At 42.6% G+C, this 21,539-nt stretch overlaps 2 protein-coding genes across 2 annotated transcripts; both read right to left on the reverse strand.

Moving 5' to 3' along the window:
* Nucleotides 1-1,489: 1,489 nt before the first annotated feature.
* Nucleotides 1,490-17,733, reverse strand: LOC311307372 (low-density lipoprotein receptor-like; the record flags this gene model as incomplete). The annotated part of the gene is made up of 14 exons (XM_084436167.1): nucleotides 1,490-1,618; nucleotides 3,760-3,917; nucleotides 4,112-4,186; nucleotides 4,314-4,427; nucleotides 4,505-4,646; nucleotides 5,647-5,786; nucleotides 6,040-6,158; nucleotides 6,800-7,015; nucleotides 8,365-8,539; nucleotides 11,586-11,711; nucleotides 13,013-13,132; nucleotides 13,768-14,136; nucleotides 17,261-17,392; nucleotides 17,673-17,733. The coding sequence occupies 14 exons, from the start codon at nucleotides 17,731-17,733 to the stop codon at nucleotides 1,490-1,492; spliced, it is 2,076 nt and encodes a 691-aa protein (XP_084292293.1).
* Nucleotides 17,734-18,807: 1,074 nt separating this feature from the next.
* Nucleotides 18,808-20,491, reverse strand: ndufa7 (NADH:ubiquinone oxidoreductase subunit A7). The gene is made up of 4 exons (XM_084462028.1): nucleotides 20,428-20,491; nucleotides 19,983-20,032; nucleotides 19,508-19,645; nucleotides 18,808-19,052 (listed from the first exon to the last, which is right to left on the reverse strand). Exons 1-4 carry the CDS (start codon nucleotides 20,476-20,478, stop codon nucleotides 18,962-18,964), a joined length of 330 nt encoding a protein of 109 aa, XP_084318154.1. The 5' UTR covers nucleotides 20,479-20,491; the 3' UTR covers nucleotides 18,808-18,961.
* Nucleotides 20,492-21,539: the final 1,048 nt, after the last annotated feature.

The raw sequence follows: 21,539 nt of genomic DNA on the forward strand, positions 1-21,539 counted from the left end.
TGCAGAGAAGAATGGGAGAAATCCAGGTGTGCCAGGCTTGTAGCGTCATACCCAAGAATACTTGAGGCTTTAATCACTGCCAAAGGTGCCTCAACAAAGTACTGATTAAAGGGTCGGAATACATATGTACATGTGATATTTCTTTATATATATATATATATATATATATATTTATACACATATACACAAGCAAAATCTTCTAAAAAAACATTTCTCTTTGTCATTATGGGGTATTGTGTGTAGATTAATTTAATCAATTTTGGAATAAGGCTGTAACAACAACATATCTAAAAAGTTTAGTGGTGTGAGTACTTTCCAGATGCACCGTATCTGTTTTCACTCCGACACTGAGGAATACTTTGAAGAACAATTTTTTTTTAAGCTAGAGACTCCATTCATACTTTGAAGCACTCACAATGAAGAGTCCACTGTAGCTGACACAGAATCCTCCACACCTGCACCCCCACCCACCCACACACCCACACACACCCCCACCCCCCCGCCAACACAGCTAATTAGAGAAAATGATTAAGATCTGAATATTAGAAAAGATAACTTCTTAGTACTGAGAACAAAATATTTTATTGTATTTATTTCAAGAGGTACTCTTTCAACGAGTACAGATTCATTAACACAAACAATCCGCAAAACTCTAAAGCTAACAAGTCACTTCAAAAATAAATAACTCATTTAATCAGTCGTCTCTAGATTCAATAAATTAGAATATTCGATTGATATTCATTCTATCAGCAAATGATTGTATACATGTTTCACCATGAAACTGAAAATATTTGCCAAACCAAACCAAAAATAATACATAAAACAATTTGAAAGTTAAACAAATCACTTACAGTGTACACACAAAGGCGATTCAGGCCGGTCATTGATTTTCAATGAAACATACCACACATATATGGTATATAATACAGTAGTACCGACTAAGTGCTCTACTCCTGGTGGCCATTACACAAGAAAAGGAACTTCACCACCTGTTGTTCCCAGGCCACTTGATAAGAACAAAGTGTGCATTTAAAGCAGTGGGGAATACACATCCCCTGCCTCACACCCATATTAAAATAAATATAACACTGCTGGCGAAGAGCATTACAGCAGGAAGGTTTCCTATGTGCGTGTAGCGGTTCACATGTACTTTTGAAGGTTTCCTATGTGCGTGTAGCGGTTCACATGTACGTTTGAAGGTTTCCTAAGTGCGTGTACAACAGAAGGGCTTCGTACCCTAGGACAGTGGAGTTATCCACTAGTTCAAACCACACTTAATGAGTGGTTGAGTACATTGAAGAAAATACAAAGATCATGTCATAATTCAAGTGTCTGCAGATGTTAAATAGATTCTTCTAATAACATTTTGAAGGACAATGTTATGAGAACAACAACTGGTCACGAGGAGAACTTCCTCTTCTTACCCCTAACTTGTACACAGCGTGAAGACAGTCCTCCAGGAACTTGGGTACAGGCTGGCACTGAGGTGCTATGAAGACAAGTCCTCCAGTGACATTGGGAGTGGCTGGTACTGGGGAGGCATGACATGCTGGTCAAAGTCTCTCTTATGCAAGACCTTGCCTCCGTCATGGCCAAAGTCCAGTTTATGCGGCGAGTCCTGAGCAAGGAAATAGAACAACATCACGTTCACCACTTAAAGGAGTAGGTTGGTATTTAGCATTATAAGCCCTGTTATTAGGGCTGGGTATCGATTTGAATTTCAAGAATCAATTCGATTCCGATTCACAAGGTTCAGAATCACGATTCAATTATATTCGATTCGATTCAATATCGGTTCGGTTAGTGTTACTAAATCCTAACTAAAAAAGGTTTTTTTTTTTTTTTTTTTTTTGCTGTAACCTTAATTACATGACTGCCAAGTTATGCAACACATCAATACTAGGGCTGGGTATTGATACTGATTTCCAAAAATGAATGAATGAATCATTGAATGAATCATTGAATGAATGAATTAACTATTCATTCCTTCATTTATTCATTCATTCATTAAATAAAAGATCGATTTGGGGATTCATGAATCGATTCTGAATAATTTGATTCAGAATCGATTCATCGTTGTTTTTTTTAAACCCAGCCCTACCCGTTATATGATTATTTACGATCATATACAACAATGGATATAAAAGATTCGGCAGGCTTTGCACTCTTGAGATATTAGTGCTCATTGCTCATATCACTAATATCTCAAGAGTGCAAAGTCTGTCGAAGTTTTTATATGGACCATTGTATATGATTGTAAATAACCGTATAACATTATTCAGACTGATGTTTATCCACCAAAATGTCACATTGGTGGCATATGATTATGAAGACTTGAATTTAAAAGAGTAAATTCAAACGTGAATATTTCAAATGTGTCCACAACAGTTTGCTAGCCTACATTTAATACACAGTCAACAATTTCCACTCGAGGATAAATCAGGAACCATGCATCCATCCATGCATCCATCCATCTATATATATATCCATATCGAACACCAAACAAAAATAGTGATATGTGTCAACCCATGAGAGGTGGGCAAGAAGACAGGGGTAGTAGACAGGCCAGTGGTTAGTGTCTGACTAGAAACCAACAGGTTTCTGGTGATGAAAATGGCCTTTTTAGAGAAATGTCTTGGTTTATCCTGATCCCGTTAGCCGTTTCTAATTATGATGATTAGCCCCTGAATGTGGCTGGCGGCTGGAGATTCTGTAAGAAACTGTCTCCCTTCGCATAGACAAACATCCCATATGAGATAGAGATGACATTCTTATGGTTGGTACACTCTGTGACAGACACCAATGGTTGTGGTAAGATAGAGGCCTGGGCGCCGAGGCGGCGTAGGATATCTTGACCACAAGGCCGTGGGCTGCAAGAGAGACCAGACCAGTCCAGACAGTCTTATCGGAGAAGAGACGAGGGGGGGGGGGACACTCAAACAACATAAGAACGTTGCAACGAGACAAATGCTTTGATCAAAATGCAGAGCTGAATAAGGACAATAATAAAAAGACAACGAAAGTCAACACTGGAGACTGGCCCAGGAACACCAGCTCATATCGTTTCGCTTTGGATTGAAGTGTCTGGTAGAATGCAAATGCATTATGCAAATACATTCCCTACTTTCCTCTTGTCCAGATGTCAGAAACAGACATAATCTATTTTTGGGTGCTATGCAAACTGGATTGCATAGCTGCATTTTTTACTATACTGGAGTTGAAATCCTGATGGATGGATGGATGGATAGATAGATGGATAGATAGATGGATAGATAGATGCCTCCTGGCAGTTAGTGTGCAACACAAAGCTACATTCATTAATTTTAAGCATATTGTCAAAAAAACTAATTAAAATGACCTGATATCAGATTGTTTCATTGAGCCATGGCTGTTGTTATTCCCTCATTTATGGCTGTGTTGACAATAGCCGGCCCATGCCTTTGCTTCGCCCCCCATGCCTGAAAATGTTCTGCCCTTTCGTTTTAGCCGTAAACAAGTTTGTGCGAGTCCCTTACTGCCGTCTAGTGGTAAAATAAAATCAATTAATGCAGCTTTAATAAAAATTAGCAACTCATTAAATGCTCACCTAACCTGTTGCTGCCACAAGAGTGGCGAAACATTAACTGATAAACATCTGTAAGCACCTTAAACATAGGAGGCCACATGTGACACAAGCATCCTGGAATAAACCTCGAGGCGATTCTGAGGCTGCCTGGCCTCCTGTGACAGATATGTAGGTGTCTCCTTTACAGTTCCTACCTTAAAAGGACACGCCTGTGGGCCTGTCACCAGGCTGTGGATGAGAGGGTCCTGGGACTCCTTCAGAGAGACGTCGCGGAGCAGGAGCGTCCCGGAAGTCCTGAACTCCTCCCTCCACCACCTCCGCACTGTCCCCACCAGCACCACGCTCAGGAGCACTGGGCACAACACGTCACAACTTAGAAAACATCTCCTTCATTCAGTTCCATATTTTATCTCCATCTTCATCACACACACGACTTTACATTTGGCACATTTTGGATTTATTTTGGTAATTACATTTAAAAAGTATATTTACATTAGTCTAAAGTCTGAATATAAATTCTAAATATAGAAGTAATATTAAGCCTACCAATAAGCAAAATGATTCCAGCGAAGGTCATATCAGAGAGATAAGGTACTGGAACTGCGTGAGACATTACTGTGCCTGGAATTGAAGAGGAGAAAAATCTGTTTTCAATCAGAGCTAATGTCAGGTTTTCTAAAAACATATTTTAATACGTTTATAAAAAAATAAAGATCCTGATTGAGTAGTCTCACTCAACAGCGCTCACCATTCTTATTCTCAAAGGACATGCATTTGAACCTGGGAAGACGGGTGTCGGAGAACAGGTCTGGGACACACTGTTGTTGACAAACCGTCTTGGGGTTCCCACAAACTGGAGAGCCTGATAACCATAAAACAAACTTGTTATAAAAACACGTATTGTTTGATAAATTACAAATTAGCAGTACAGACAAGTACCTTTTGGTTGGAGAACAGGATGTGCAAATACCAGACCAGCAGGGTGTGGAATTCCTGAAAGGAGAACTTGAAAGACGCTGCCATTGTGCTTGTCTGCACTACAGATGGAATGTGTCGTTTCATCGCTCCAGTACACACGTGTCTGTGGCAGAGTTGAGAGACAGTTGTCAGGGTGCTAGAAGTTTAGTTCTACAACGGAGAGTTTGGATACTTGATTCTGATTGGCTAGCAGCCGTGGTAAAATACTCTGTAACCCACTGCTGCGACCACATAACAATTAGTATTAATGCACCGTCAATCTCATTGACGAGGCCATTGATAAAATCAAGCGGTAGGCTATGCTTTGCGTAGCAACCACTCGCAGCAACTTCGCCTTTTTCGTATCCTGTTACAAAAACGCACTCATCAGTTCGACTCCAACACTTCCTCTACCAGCAAAAACGAGTGCTCTGGAGAGCTGTTTTAATAACTGCACCATGGCTGGAAATATTAAAATAAACGTGAATCACCCGAATTATGCCTTATGGTTTATGCGAACAAGGCCAACCCAAATAGGCGAGATAGCCTATGTTGCCTGGCAACCATTTAATTCAGAACTACAGCCTATCGCGGAAGATTTTGTAAATACTAAAATGATAAGAATGATCAGTAAATAAATGATTGAATGTTACTACTGAGTGTTTTTGGGAATATATATATGTAGTAACCGTTGTAGAAAAGCAATTGACCACTCGAGGCAGTGGGTTACAGGGGATTTTACCACAGCTACGGGGGTTTTAGGCCCTCCGCTATTAATTTGAGTGAATAAAGGGGGTTCACTTTGCTTGTTGGTTTAGGACTTGGGCCCATTCATGGCCCAATGATCCATACTTTACTTACTGTATATAACGCCTTCCCTGATGCTCAGAGCGCTACTCACATGCCCACACTATGTACGTATGCTAGCAGTTTGTCGACAAAATCCCCCACAATGCAAACCCAGGTTATAGCAGGTTATAGCCCGCCACGATTAGGAACTATGTGAACATCCATGATTGTCATATCCTTGGTTACTTTGAGAATATCATGGTCCTTGAAGTCTGTGGGATTGACACAGCCCCTCTAATATACTGCTCTGGAATGGGTATTGGTAGCATTTTCACCTCAAACACCGCCAGGCCGAAGGGCTTGTCTAGGTATCCGTTGGATTCAACCACGGTCTTCCGATGCTGGCCCTTGAAGTCGACTCTGGAGACGGTGCGCATCCCTGCGTCAGACCAATAGAGAAGCCGTCGGGGCATGTCTGTATGACGACAAAAAGAAAAAATCTGAAAAATGAAATGAAAATATATTTAACAGAGCTCTTAACAACTATCAAGCAATAGGTTTCAAGAAAATCATTCGGCGCCATCTGCCCTGTGCCAAAAAGAAAGATAAATCAACTTCTCTCCTCTGGGATTTCATATTTGAGCGAGGAAGGTTTGAGTTAATGGTAGCTCTTTCCATTTGACAGTCTACTGCTTCACATAAAATGTGTATGGAATACCCGACTCTACCCAGAGAAATGGCGACTGGTTTCCAGATGACGGAGGTGACTAGTGCCACCCTGTCGCGCCCGTCCAAGCTCACACGCTCGATCCTGGGGGAACGTCCACTGTCGGCCCAGAAGAGAAACCTGGAGAAACACAGAGCTGAATGTGGGGAGGACATGGAACACGTTTTCTTCAGTTTGTTGTATAGACTTATATACAGTATAGGCCTAGTGATTCAACTCTGTTACTATACTATACTACTATACTACTATACTGGAACGACAGAGTACCATTTGAAGGGAATAAGTTGTCGGACTTGTAATGGAATAATACCAGTGAGTAAACCTGACTGGAACCCTTACGTGTTGTGTGTAGTATATGTATGTGAGACATGTGATGTGTTGTGTGTAGTATATGTATGTGAGACATGTGATGTGTTGTGTGTAGTATATGTATGTGAGACATGTGATGTGTTGTGTGTAGTATATGTATGTGAGACATGTGATGTGTTGTGTGTAGTATATGTATGTGAGACATGTGATGTGTTGTGTGTAGTATATGTATGTGAGACATGTGATGTGTTGTGTGTAGTATATGTATGTGAGACATGTGATGTGTTGTGTGTAGTATATGTATGTGAGACGTGATGTGTTGTCCTCCTCTGTTTCTATGTATAGAGTTGATTTGTGCAGCAAACGAGTCCAAGACAAATTTCCCTGAGGGGACAATAAAGTATATTCTATTCTATTATATTCTATTCTATTATCGGATGTACAGTAATTACCCAAGTAATGGTTCCACAGCCACCCCCGTGGGCTTGTCCAGGCCTGCTATCAGAGGCCTTTGTGCAGAGCCATCCAGGCGGGCTACATTCACTGACTGAGTGTTGGCGTTGGTGAAATACAGCAGCATGTGGATCCAGTCGACAGCCAATCCCAGCACAGCGCCTTGGCCTTCCAGTAGCAGCAAAGGCTCCTGGGATTTCCCATCCATGCCGATCCTGCAGGCCCAACAAGGTCAGACACGTGGAAACTCACAACGGTTTGAAGTAGTCGGTGTTTCAGTTAGCTTCAAGCCTTCAGCATACACCAGGGGTCTCAAACTCAAATTGGCTTGGGGCCACTGCTGGTATCGTCAACTCATAGGAGGGCCACTTCAATGTCAACTTCAACTACTACTAACTATAAGAAAGTGCAATATTTCTGAAAATGTCATTTTTCATTTCCATAACTAGACTCACAACTCAGTCTCTAAATGTTGCAAGACTATTCCATAACTAACATTTTCATCATACAAATTCAAACCGGTTTCCATTCATTTTAATATATTTTAACATATAAGTTAGTGCTGCAAATCATTTTTCCTGACTTTTATTTTATCTTGAATAGCCTACATTTGTACTTTATTCTGTTTTAGCTGCAAGATGCATCACTACTGTAAGCCTGCCCTGGACCTGTACTTGCATTTATTAAAGTTCAAGTTTGTTTCCATTTCTTACCAGACACTTGAATACATTTGTAGGCTACTGCTCTATTTCTTGCCAGACACTTATCTTGAAAGACTGCTGAGACATTAGCCCTCTCAGCTGTGTGGCTCGTTTTTTCCTCTGGTCTCCTTATGACACTCCATGTTTAGTAATGGATAGCTCTTGACATTATATTCCTTTAGAACGGCGACTTTGTTCTTGCATATCAAGCAGGTAGCATTTCCATTGGACACCACAAAAAATACTGCAATGTCCATATTTCTTGAAACTGTCTGTGTTCTTAACGTTAGTTAACCATGAAAACAGCCTCTCGGTGGCGAGCTGCATTCCGTTCATAGTTCATAGTCGTGTGTGGATTGATTGCACCTGTGACTATGCAGCGTTCACCTCACGCGCTGCGCACAATAACAGCATTCCGCCCCACGTTTGAGCGACTTGAATTTACATTGTAGGCCTGCCTGCCGGCGCCGTTTACAATAAATTATTTTGCGGGCCAGATTATATTATATTTCTGACATCATGTCGCGGGCCGGTTGGAGTGTTGTGGCGGGCCGCAAATGGCCCGCGGGCCGCGAGTTTGAGACCCCTGGCATACACAGAGAACAGGAGGCCTGTGATGTTCTCAAGAGGGAAGTATGCAAACAAAGGAAGATAAAGACATAACGCCCGGTTTTAAGTTTCAGGATGGAACACCCGACTTAAAAATTAAAATATTGTAATAAATAAACTTAACTCTCCCATAAACTCTCCCATCCGCTACTGAGTGTTTGCACAGCAGGTCACAAGTACATAATGACCCCGCACGTAAGGTTGCTGTTTGCCAAACAAATACAGAAGATTGTCTGCGTGTCTGTGTGTGATACCTATAGATGGTGCCTTGTTCCACACTGGCCCAGTACAGTGTTCGGTTAGCAGTGAGGGCAGCCATTACTCCACGTCCTAGTAAACCTGGAGCCAGTTCCCGCTGCTCCACGGTCCCAACGGCGCTGACCAGCCCAACCCCCCCAGAACTGCTGAACGCCAGCTGGGCCACATGTCCTGCAGGCACACAAAAACCCAAGAGTCACTTCATCGCTCAAATCTTTTGCAGGAGTCAACTGAATTTGAACCAGTATCTTCACATTTCTGGGCGTCGCTAGAACAGCTCGCACTACTACTTTTTTTTTTTTAAAGATATTTTTTAGGGCTTTTCAGCTTTAATGGGACAGGACAGTTTGAGAGAGACAGGAAACGTGGGAGAGAGAGAGGGGAGGACATGCGGCACAGGACCCGAACCGGGAATCGAACCCGGGGCCGCCGCGCGAAGGACTAGCCTTCATATGGAGCGCGCCTTACCCGGTGAGCTAAAGCTACCGGGGCACCCCAGCTCGCACTACTTCTATGTGCTGTGTAATGTGTGCCCCATGTAATAGCTAATACAGTTACACATTTCCCAGGAGCTTACTCGATCGTCTCGTTGAGAGAGGTCGGGGAAGAATTTTTACAGTTGTCCTATATTGGCTCAAATGGTTGAACTGTTTTTTTGCTTCTCTGGAAAATTAGGGGTAGGATCAGTATATGTGCAGCCCTCTTCTTTCTGTAAATGTGCATCGAGTCGCCTTTGTGTATGAAACGTGCTATATAAATAAAGTTTAATTTAATTTGATTACAAGTGTCACCGCCAACGTTGCGTTGACGGGACATTTAGCTGCTGTATAGTGTTGTTTTGACAGGACGTTTAGCTGCGGTGTTGTTTTGTGACAAACTGCTTCTTTCCGTAGGCATTTGGGGAGGGGGGGGGGGGTGGGGGGTGTCAGCTACCTGCTGGAGACGACTTGACTAGATATTGACGAGCTTCCTCCTGAGGCAATGGCATCCTCATTGCCTAGCAAGAATTTCAGGCTTGTCTTCACACAAATTTCAGGCTTCAGGCTTCACGCACCCCAATGCTTTTTCGTGATTTTCCAGTGATTTGTAGCGCTCACGTGTTGAATAGAGATGTTTAAAACCAGGCATTTGTGATTTTGAAATCAGCGAGTGACTGAAGGGAATACATTAATTGCCAGCCTTATTAGTATATCATAGAGGCTTAATTGCAATAACGATAATACACGATGAATTGTGCAGCCCTGATTCTTATGTTGTTCTACTTCTGTCTTGTGAGCGTGGTGTCTATATCTGACACGTCTTTGTTATGTTTTCAGGTTGGTCTGGGTATTTAAGGAAGAGTAACATCAACATAAGTTGACCCTTTGTTAACTAGAAGCTCAGGTCCTAGTTTGTCTATCACAAAAGGACACAGGTTATATTTATGCATACAAAGTTGGAGTCAGATATTAATGACTTAATTCCCTTCCGTAATTGCAACAGTGAGTACAGAACGACAGCATGTATCCAGATCTAGAGACCTACGTACACTAATGGTGTAATGGGATGGGCTGTTTTTGAGCTGTAGCTGAAGAATGCAGTACAACCTGAATTGGACAAGCAGCCAGAGCCCTTTTGTATTTTATGTTGTGATGAAACTTCCTGACCGGCACTCACCTTTCGATCTCACCGGGCCTTTGTCATGGGAAAGTGGAATATAAGTGAAGACAGGCTGGGACTGGAATGGTGCTCTGTTATGTGTGGTACCTACCTCAACAAGGCATACGACTTTGCATTAACAACCTTCTGTTCCTATTGTGTGCTTGTCAGGCATGGATTTGCAATTGAAAGATAACTTAAGACGTGATAAAAGGATTCCTTGTAGTTCCGTATCAGGAATCTTGCTTGGACAGTTTCCACACCCTACCTGCATGCTCAAGCATCTCAGACACTCTATTTAATTACATTGTATCATGTTCATGCTTATTTGTATTTATTCTATTGTCATATAGTGTTTTTACGAGCAAATAAACACCGACTGCCCAGATAAATAGCCTTCAACAATTTTCTTGAGCGGCCTAAGAGTTTTGCACAGTACTGTGTGATGTCATTCTGAGGGGCGAATTCACTAAAGTGGAATTGCGGCCGTTAATTGCACCATTACATTGCGCGTCAGTTATGGTAAATGGTAAATAGACTGCACTTATATAGCACTTTTCCACCTTAGCGGCACTCAAAGCGCTTTACAACAGCCTCTCATTCACCCATTCACACACACATTCACACACCAATGGCGGCAGCGGCCATGCAAGGTGCTAACCTGCTCATTGGGAGCAATTTGGGGTTAGGTGTCTTGCTCAAGGACACTTCGACATGTGTACAGTCGGAGCTGGGATTCGAACCGCTGACCCTTCGATCATTGAACGACCCGCTCTACCAACTGAGCTACAGCCGCCCCGTCAGTTGCTCCAGCTATGTGCTCCGTTGTAAAAACCTATTCACTAAAGACATTGCGCTAATAAGATCCCAGCGCAAACAAGCCCGTTCGGTGTTTGCAGCCGAGTGCAATTTGCTGCTGATATAGGAAATGACTATAAATACTGCGCATACAGAGCATACAACTCGTATGCATATTATTGGACGATGGCAGACAGAAAAAGAAAGATACGTTTATCAGACGGCGAACTTGAAGTCCTCACGGACAAGGTTCAAAAATATGTCTCACAGCTTCCCGCAAAAAATATCACGGCTGCAGCAAAAAATCATATAGGCTCTGTGCACCAGCTCCACTACTTCCTGAAAGTCACTTGGCATCTTTATTTCTTGTCCAATATGATTGGATTAAGTGATTAATCAGGTGTACGGCAGACCCAGCGCACACCTGATTAATCACTTAATCCAATCATATTGGACAAGAAATAAAGAAGCCAAGTGACTTTCAGGAAGTCGTGGAGCTGGTGCACAGAGCCCATTTGGGGTTTAATTTCCCAATCAGTCAGTGCCATTGGTGTGTGTAAACGCGGAAGACTGCAAACGGAGGTGGAATGATTTGAAAAGACGAACAAAGGAAAAATGGTCATTTTGTGTTATGCAAGATACTTGGCTCGCGCTGGATTTTAAATTTCTTCTACAGGCCTCTGAATTACACCAAAGTTATCTCGCTGAGTCAAACGTCTTATAATATGCCGTAAATAAGGTCCAGGTTGTCAAAAACGAGCATTCTTCTTTAAGACCTCACCTTCAGCTCGGCACTCTCCGGATCCTGGGCTCATCTGGTAGCCTTCACGACAGTCGCAGACGAAGCTGCCATTGATATGGACACACAGTTGGCTGCAAACATCCATGTCCAGGCACTTATCAATCTCTAGAGAAAAGAGATGCCATTCTCATTGTATGTTAGTTCAAAACGGGCTCACTCAATAGATTTCCTGATATGGAAAAAAAAGAAATTGTTTGCTATTTGGCATTATACGATTCAAGATTTGTTAATTACCATTAGGTCGATAGTGCATGCACTGATGGGGACGACATTAGACAAGGTGCAGGACAGGACAGTGCAAAGACAGGACAGTTCAAACATAAAATACACATACATACAGAATGGGGTGTGGTGAGCATATATAGAGCTTGTGTGCAGAGTGTAGTGTGATGTATATGGGCTTAGAGATCCATTGTGTACTTAGAGTGAGTAGCTATGATATGAGCAAAGAGCACTAATATCTCAAGAGGGCACAGTCTGTCAAAATGTTTATATATGGACCATTGTACATATAGACATTGTACATAAATAATGGATTTATAATGCTTACTGCAATACCAAACTAGTCCTTTAAAACCAACATATTTTAATTAGCACTATGCGCTAACTGTGGGAACAGATTCTAGTGCTTCCTTCAACTAGTACTTCTTTTTCTCCATCTTCCTGCTTTTTTAACTGATAACAGCTTGATAGATTCATTCAAGGAAGGAAGTAACACACAATTAAAGTGCACACGTCACCACTTCATTTTTGGAGTAATCTTGAGCTTTCTACTGCTAGGGGGAAATAATCGTTGTCCAGATTACAGATCTAAGAATGTAAAAACTGTGCTTTTAATCAATTTACCATTTACAATTTAATTTATCAAATTTGGACAAAGTTGAAAGTAGGGTCACCAAAAAAGAAAAGAAAGAGAGAGCCCAGTGATCTAAACAGCCTGCCATCCTTCTCTGGGCCCAACGTGTGATTTATTGGAGGTAAGATGTCAGATACCCATTTATTTAAATACACCAATGGTTGCCTTGCACTATTTCAGCTAAAAGCTTGGGCTATCTTCCCAACATTCACACTCTAGATCATGGGTTCCCAAACTCCATCAATGTGGGCCTCCCCTCTGAAAACAGTGACACACCCGCGCCCCCCCAACCCCCCAAATTTGTCCATTAATAAAAAAAAGACCTTTAAAATCATGTTTCATTCATAAAAACCATAGAAAATCCTAAAATAAAAAACATTTTTCCTTTTTTTTTCTAACCATCCCTCCGCGCCTCCCCTGAATTTATTTGGGGCCCCCCAGGAGAGGCCCGCCTCACAGTTTGGGAGCCCATGCTCTAGATTAAAGGGATATACGAAGTTGCAGACTACGCTGTCACACAGTGGCACCGCTGGTGCCGATCACCACTCACCCTCACAGCGGCTGTCTCCCACCAGACGCAGACCACGGGGACAGTCACAGTGGAAGCCCATTGCCGCGTCCACACACAGGTGAGAGCAGCCTCCGTTGTTCACCAGACACTCGTTCTGATCTGCAGGGGAGAGGTTGTAGCGTCCGGGTCAAAGTTGGGTCAATATCCTTCAGTAAGCTTGCTTGAATGTGGTGGGTTCGTTTTACATACGGCGATGTTTGCCTACTTTTTTGTTCACACAATGTACGATATTAACTGAACAAACAAGGCACAGGCATATTAGGCACCGTATCTATTTGAACAAGGCCCCTGAGAGGACGCCTAGCTTGGTCAGTAAAGGGCATGCCTCTAGGCTTGGTGAAGCAACCAGGATATCCTTTATAAATTCCTATATTATCAAGTCGACACTCAAGCAGCCTAAACAATCTGCTTTTAAAACATATGAACATGCATAGATGGAGAATTAGGACACATACTGTATTTGCAAACATAGTTGTGGTTGTAATGCAATAATGAACCTAAAAACAGCCCTCTACACCTCAAATGACCATTACCAAACACTATATTCACATATAATAGGGAAAATCTTTTTTCTCATGGACTACTAAGCAATGATCACTTTAGGTATTCATGTCATGTTCATCCAAATGAACTAGCCACGGCAATAAAACTGACATCGCCATCTTGTGGCTCATGAGAAGAACTGCAGCAACATTTGAGACCAACAAAAACCTCAAACAGCATCATCATCTCACCACAGTGATGCTCGTCACTCCCATCCCCACAGTCTTCGTTGTGGTCGCAGCGCCAGGAGTGAGGCACGCACTGACCGTCGCCACACTGGAACTCCGAGTCCGAACACGCGGGAGGGGTCAGGGACAAGGCGACAGGACACACGTCCCTACCCTCGTCGCGCCCGTCGGGGCAGTCGGGCCATCCATCACAAAGCTTGGCTCTGTGCATGCATCTCCCAGTCCCACACAAGAAGTAGTCCCCGGTACAGTTCTGACAGGAGGCCTCGTCACTCCCGTCGCCACAGTCATCAGCACCGTTGCAGAGGAGGCGGAGGGATATGCATCGCCTACTGCTGCAGGCGAACTCGTCTCGCTTGCATTTAAGCACGCCTGGGGTTAAAAGATAATAATAACTTGTGTTCATCCGCAGGCTATAGTCAAAGAAGTGGCATGCAATGTTTACACTGTACAAATCTATCTGGTAAACCAGCCTCTCTCACAGGCCCACATTTCATGTTAATCCACAGATCAATCCATACACAATCAAGCACCTAAATACATTCAGACATGCTAAAATGTACGCTTAGTAGGTCCCTCAAGTCCTCTGGCACTGAGCTTTTAATGGTTCCTAGAGCCAGGACTAAGAGGCATGGGGAGGTCCTAGAGCCAGGACTAAGAGGCATGGGGAGGTCCTAGAGACAGGACTAAGAGGCATGGGGAGGTCCTAGAGACAGGACTAAGAGGCCTGGGGAGGTCCTAGAGACAGGACTAAGAGGCAGGGGGAGGTCCTAGAGACAGGACTAAGAGGCATGGGGAGGTCCTAGAGACAGGACTAAGAGGCATGGGGAGGTCCTAGAGACAGGACTAAGAGGCATGGGGAGGTCCTAGAGCCAGGACTAAGAGGCATGGGGAGGTCCTAGAGCCAGGACTAAGAGGCCTGGGGAGGTCCTAGAGCCAGGACTAAGAGGCCTGGGGAGGTCCTAGAGACAGGACTAAGAGGCATGGGGAGGTCCTAGAGCCAGGACTAAGAGGCATGGGGAGGTCCTAGAGCCAGGACTAAGAGGCCTGGGGAGGTCCTAGAGTCAGGACTAAGAGGCATGGGGAGGTTCTAGAGCCAGGACTAAGAGGCATGGGGAGGTTCTAGAGCCAGGACTAAGAGGCATGGGGAGGTTCTAGAGCCAGGACTAAGAGGCATTGGAGGGTTCTAGAGCCAGGACTAAGAGGCATTGGAGGGTTCTAGAGCCAGGACTAAGAGGCATTGGAGGGTTCTAGAGCCAGGACTAAGAGGCCTGGGGAGGGCATGGGGAGGTTCTAGAGCCAGGACTAAGAGGCATTGGAGGGTTCTAGAGCCAGGACTAAGAGGCCTGGGGAGGCAGCCTTCAGTTCTTATTCCCCCTGCCTCTGGAACACCCTGCCAGAGGACCTGAGAATGTGTTTTTTTTGTTTGTTTTTTTTAATTCAATTTTACATTATCTTTTAAAATTTGAATTATTTTACTTTTATTGTTTCTTTTAAATCTATTCTCACTGTGTTTACATGATTTATGTTTTTATCCATCTTTTACATATTGTATGTAAAGCACTATGTGCTACATTGATTTGTATGAATGGTGGTGCTATATAAATAAAATGACAATGACACACACACATGCGCGCGTGTATGTTTGGCAGCCCCGAAGCGGAGGAAATTGTTAGCCCTAAGCTAGCTATTAGTTTGCTATTTAGAATACATTATTAGAATAGATTATTTTCCTATTGTAAACGCGACACAAGCATATTGGTGATGTTTTGGTAGGCTATTATCAGCCTCTAGTTTATCGTGGTAGTACAAAATAGATCATTTATAAAACCGAATTGGAAGTGGTTTTCAAGAGTTTATGGATGTAAACAGAACACAAAAATGAAACCTTGTCAGAACGTTTAAGTGAAACCTAAACTTGGGCAAACTGACAGTCACAAGCCATGATAAAATAAACCCACACATGATTAAATCATAAACAAATGGCTAAACAATCTAGCAAGCTTACAATCTACAAGTATAGTAGTAGCAGGAGGTAAAAGTTGCACAAGGGAATGACTGCTGGTGCATTGTTCAGCTTGCATCAGTAGTTATTAAATGCTGCCACCTAGTGGTTGAGAACAAATAGTATTCGAAGCTTGTAAAATGGTATATGGGACAGCCCTACAGATCACTCTCTACTATTGTGGAGCGTTTTGACATGAAAAAACACCAATGGTAGTCATGTGGGGTGCTCCGTTAAGACTAAATACTCATATACTTTGTTGATGATGTGATTGATCAGGTTGACCCATATGTGATTTCGTTTTAGCAAAGCCAACTGAAAATGACACCGTTTGAGCCTATAGGGTCAATCTGAGAGGCCGGGTTGAAAGTGTGGTTTATAAGGCTACAGTTCTCCTGCAGCTTGTATGCAGTAATCTCTCTGGAATTCATACTGCGCAAACAAAGATTTAGTAAGTCTGATCCAGAGAGCCCTCTAGCTTACACAAGATAGAAATGGAAACGCAACTATCAAGGCACCAATGTGAAAACAGCGCTATACACCCTTCAATAAAAGTACCATTTGTATCAAGTTATGAATTGATAAGTGCAATTTACTGCATTCCTTTAATTTAATACAATACATTGATCCATCCAAACTTGCTATCTATTTATTGTGAATATGATGTGATTGGCTGTATGTGTTTTGTGTCACTGTTTTGTGTCGAATCAGAGCCTAACAAATGTTCAAATTGTGGACAATAAAGGCACTTAAGTGTCATCTAATTCGAATCTTGCTTTGAGTTAAACAGGGCGTCATTTCAGAGTCAGTGAACGAGTGTAACGACAGTGGAGGTGACCAGTGCATCTTTGTGTAACAATAAAGAGTGTTGTCAAGCCCATATGCCCCAGTTGTAGTGACAGCCAACTTCTGACCACCAGTGACCTTTGATCAGGGAAAACACGCCACTGCATTTATCTCCCCAACTCTGGCATGTCCCCAAAATCAAAGTACAGTGTGTCGAATTATTTCACAAAAGCAGTTCATTTAAAGATGGATATGGGTACGACAATTAAGGAATAACACACAGGAGGGAGCTGCGCTCTCGTGCCTCGTGAATGCAACACAGCCGGGCTAATAACCACAACTAACCACCTAGAGTGTGTTATTGCTTTTATACAGCTAAACTGCACTGTAGTTAAACAAAACATTTAAACATGAGTTTGTGTAGTGTTCAATTTCGCTAAACTAAGTTGCTTTCAGCCATCTGCAATCCAAAATAGTTCTCCATTGTCGACCACATTCAATCTATTCTGTTAATTTTTAGTTAGAAATCAGATTTTAACCCCGTTTAAAGACAGTGTAGCCTACAGACCACCTACACAATCAATAAACCAAAAGATATATGACTGACTAGCTGATGAGATGTTATGGCAGCCATGGGGCTATGACAAGAATGTGCAAGACAAAGGCATGTCCAGGAACCCAGATATGAAGCAAAAGCCTACTGACTGCATGGGAGTTCATCTGAGCCATCGTCACAGTCTCTGTCCCCATCACACAGCCTGATGAGGGGGATGCACCTTCCGGTCCTGCACCTGAACTGAGACTCATCACAGGCTGGAAGCGTGCTCGCCAACGTGTCTGCAAAGACAAACATGGATTTCCAAACTCTCACTGGTGTCAAATCATATAGCAAGCAAACAAGCTGGTGAGAAATATAAATAGCAATTACAAGAGATATTAATTGGTGTTTTTTAGCTCCAACTAGTCGATGCTCTGGTGGAGGAGTTTAAGGGGACCTCGCATGTTAGTAAACTTATGTGAGCAAACCATCCTGCTGCTCACTGCCCTTGCTGCGTGCAAAAAAACAACATAACAAAACAACACAAACGCGAAAGTTTCGCATAGGAATTTATCTTACCCCAAATATGACAGCTGATTAATAACTGAATGAGAAGCAACATGCCGCCAAGGTCCCCCATGGTCGCTATCTTCAGCAGGCTGCGGCGCGTAGAGATGATGTCATCGGGCTATGTCCACGACAGTAATTGGCTCAAACCAATATGTGTAATCTTATTGTTGGCTAAATTTTTTCTCCATAAATGTAAAGTGATAAAAACGAAACCCTATTTTTGCAACTTTAAAATGTAAGCAGAGTCCTACTTTAGAACATTATCTACCTCATGCAATAGGAAAGCTGTGAAGACAGCCTAAAAAACCTAAAACAAATTTAACGTGTTGTACTATTTTTATTACTCACGTAGGCTATATAGCGCTTTTATCCAAAGCGTTTTATAATGAAGGCCTCTCATTCGCCCATTCACACACATACATACTGTACACACCAATGGCGACAGCTGCCCATGCAAGGTGCTTGCCTGCTCATTAGAGCAATTTGGTGTGAGGAGAAGACGGGATTCAAACCACCGACCCTACGAATATTGGCCAACTCGTTCTACCTCCTGAGCTACAGTTGCCCCTTTTTATTGCACTGTTTTATTTCATAATTGTTTGTAACCCCTGCTGCTGTAGGCTAGGCTATATTTATGTTGCTCATGATTGTTATATTTATTAATCCTCCGCCTATATTGTGTCTGATCTAATTGATGTTGGAGTTGTTGAATAAAGGGGGGGAAGTTTCAAACCTTTCTATGAAAAAAGCTTCAAACCTTTCTAAAATTCTACGATGCACGCTCAGGCTGTTGGGAATTGACGTCCAGATAGATTTGCTGCATGTGTAATATCATGCACTATCATTTTAGGGGGCCAAGTACGAAGGCAACCTATTGTAATTGGTATTATTCTGCAATGGAAGTCTATGGCAGCCCCTATAACTGAAGTGAGAACCCACCCCCCCCAGTGTACACCTTACTGTTGTTGTTGTGTTATTGTTGTTTTTGGACTGATCAACAAACTGAATACAAAATGTAAATGCAGTAAATGTAACAGTAATATCATAAAAAGACAAATATGCTTTATTCAATTCATAACAACCACTAAACAGTTGTATTTCAAGACCCAACTTAGAGCAGCCTATGTAATTGGTAACATGACAGACCTGTAGAGTGAATAATAGGCAACAGATAGTCAGAACATATCCATACTTTATTAACACTAACATTTTTACAAGATTAAGCCTAAACCAATGAGCAGAAACAGTCTTCTGATGTCATACTAACAGGTGAGCTAGTTGATAGAAGACATGGTTGTTCAGAGGTATGGCTGGTCTGTGGAGAGTGGAAGGTCCTTATATACCGGTCCAGGTGTGATCGGACGCTTAGCTGGCACATCAGGAGCTTGGCTGGAAGAGATTAACACACCTACCTGTGACATTGGTCCAAAATATTCAACAATAAAATAAAAATCTCTACAATACAACTGCACTTATGGACTGCACGTATACACTGTATAGTTATACACTGTTTACAATGGCCTCTAATTCACCACTTCTCACACACATTCACACACCAATAGCGGCAGCAGCCCTGCAAGGTGCTAGCCTGCTCATTGGGAGCAATTTGGGGTTCAGTGTCTTGCCAGAGGTAGAGCGGGACATCCAACGATCGTAGGTCGGCGGTTCGAATCCCAGCTCCTCCTGTCCACATGTCGAAGTGGACACTGAACCCCAAATTGCCGCCGTTGGTGTGTGAATGTGTGTAAGTGTAATAAGTGCAGTCCATTTAACCATTCACCAATAAAGCTGTAATAGAAAATGCCTATTCAACCATTTTAACCGTGCAGTAAACCAAGACTTACCTGCCAGCAGTGAGAGCCTTCTGAGAGGACATCACGACTGTGGCCGGAACAGACTCTCTGCGCCCATCTCGGTGATGGTAGTAGTTACTGGCATACTTGTGGCTGGGACCAACCGGCAGTTTGGGTGGTGGCTGAGTCCTACACAGAAAACAGAAAACTCCTTGCTTTTATTCACTCAATTCATATACAATTCACATCTAACGTTACTGTAGTTTACACATCTAACATTATCACACATTGACATCTAGTATTATTACACATACAGTATATGTATAAACACACTATTGCAGAACAACTACCAAACACAGATTTGTTATTTTTATTGGGTAACATTATAGTGTTTTTGGATTGGCTATTCCTCGGTATCTCTTTGGTTGATAGCTGATAAGTTAAATCAGATGTGTGCTGCTGGATTCTGACAGTGTGGATTCTCTCGACAGGGTCCCACTCATGGTCCCACTACATCTTAACTTACCTCTTTGCTATCTCTCCATAACGCAGCTGAAGCTTTGCTTGCAGATCGTGCTGTGAAAAATGCCAATAGGTGAATAGGAGTCAATAGGATCTGTGCACCAGCTCCACTACTTCCTGAAAGTAACTTTGCATCTTTATTTCCTGTTCTATATGATTGGATGAAGTGATTAATCAGGTGTGCGCATACCTAATTAATCACTTAATCCAATCATATAGGACAGGAAATAAAGATGCCAAGTGACTTTCCGGAAGTAGTGGAGCTGGTGCACAGAGCCTATTTGATTACATATATTGATAGCATACTATCTAACGTAGATAGCATTTGTGTAGCTATTTAGCGTGACCCATCCTACGGGTTCGACACTACAGAAACATATCACGATGGTAGGCCTATTAGCATTAAAGCTATCTATATAAAGGTCGTGTTTATTTAACTAGTTGCATACCCCTGACAGCATATTCCGAATCCTCTGGATGAATTTCGTGGCGGTCGCCATTGCTGTTGTGAAGGACAGACGGCTTCTTCTGTTATAGCTACTAAGAAGTAGACTCGGGGTGGTCGACGCGTTACTACTGCCATCTACTGGCCTGGCAGCAATGTGCAGGATGACAATCTACCAGTCACAAGACGATTTTAATCGTGAGGCTACTGGACCTCGTGGGGGTCCGTGGGGTATTTTGCCACAGGGCAAGTGACACACACACAAACACACGTGAGTGCAGCACACATAACACGCACACACACACACACATCTTCAGGGGTCGCCGGTGGAATTTGTTCTCTGCATTTTTCCCCATCCAAGCTGTCCTCCTCCAGGGGCAGCCAGGAGCAGTGGGCAGCCTCATCAGTGGCGCCCGGGGAAGTCCAAGTCCAAACTTTCCTCTTCAAGTCAGGGACAGGATGTTTTTCATATTGGGTTCTTGGGAGGAAACCCTTGCGAACACAGGGAGAACATGCAAACTCCACACAGAAAGGCCCATGAGATAGGCTAGCACACCTGAGGACCTGACAACCCTGGGGAGATCTTAATACTTCTTCTTCTATCTTAATACTGTAAAGAAAGGGTACTTATTGTGTATTCTGTGTTAATTTGAAAAATGTGTAACTTTCATAGTCTGTACATTTGTAACTTGTATATTTATAATTTGGAAATGTAGTATATAGAGTCGATCTGTATCAAGCATAATCCGGCAGCAACATTTCACTGTGACTACACCGTACATTACATGTGACAAATAAAATAATCTTGATCTTGACATCCCTAGTTTGCCACTATGTGAAATCAAGTGACCAGTCAGTTACCATGACCCTCCATTTTGAATATTGGACAAAGAGGAGTACAGTAGGCCTAGGCTACATTTCTCAATCCCAAAGCTCTGACCCAATCATCATTGGAAATTTTGTGGGGAACAGCCCAGAGTTGCTCACTAGACTGAAGTACTAGTCTAACAATAATCTCAATAACCAGGCAAGACTATTTAATCTTTACTTTATTGCAGATAAGTTGATTCCCTAAAAAAGCCACATATATACAAGCCTCAAAAGTCACAAAGAAAC

Source organism: Borostomias antarcticus, assembly GCF_949987555.1.
Source record: "Borostomias antarcticus genome assembly, chromosome: 3".
NCBI lineage: Eukaryota > Metazoa > Chordata > Actinopteri > Stomiiformes > Stomiidae > Borostomias > Borostomias antarcticus.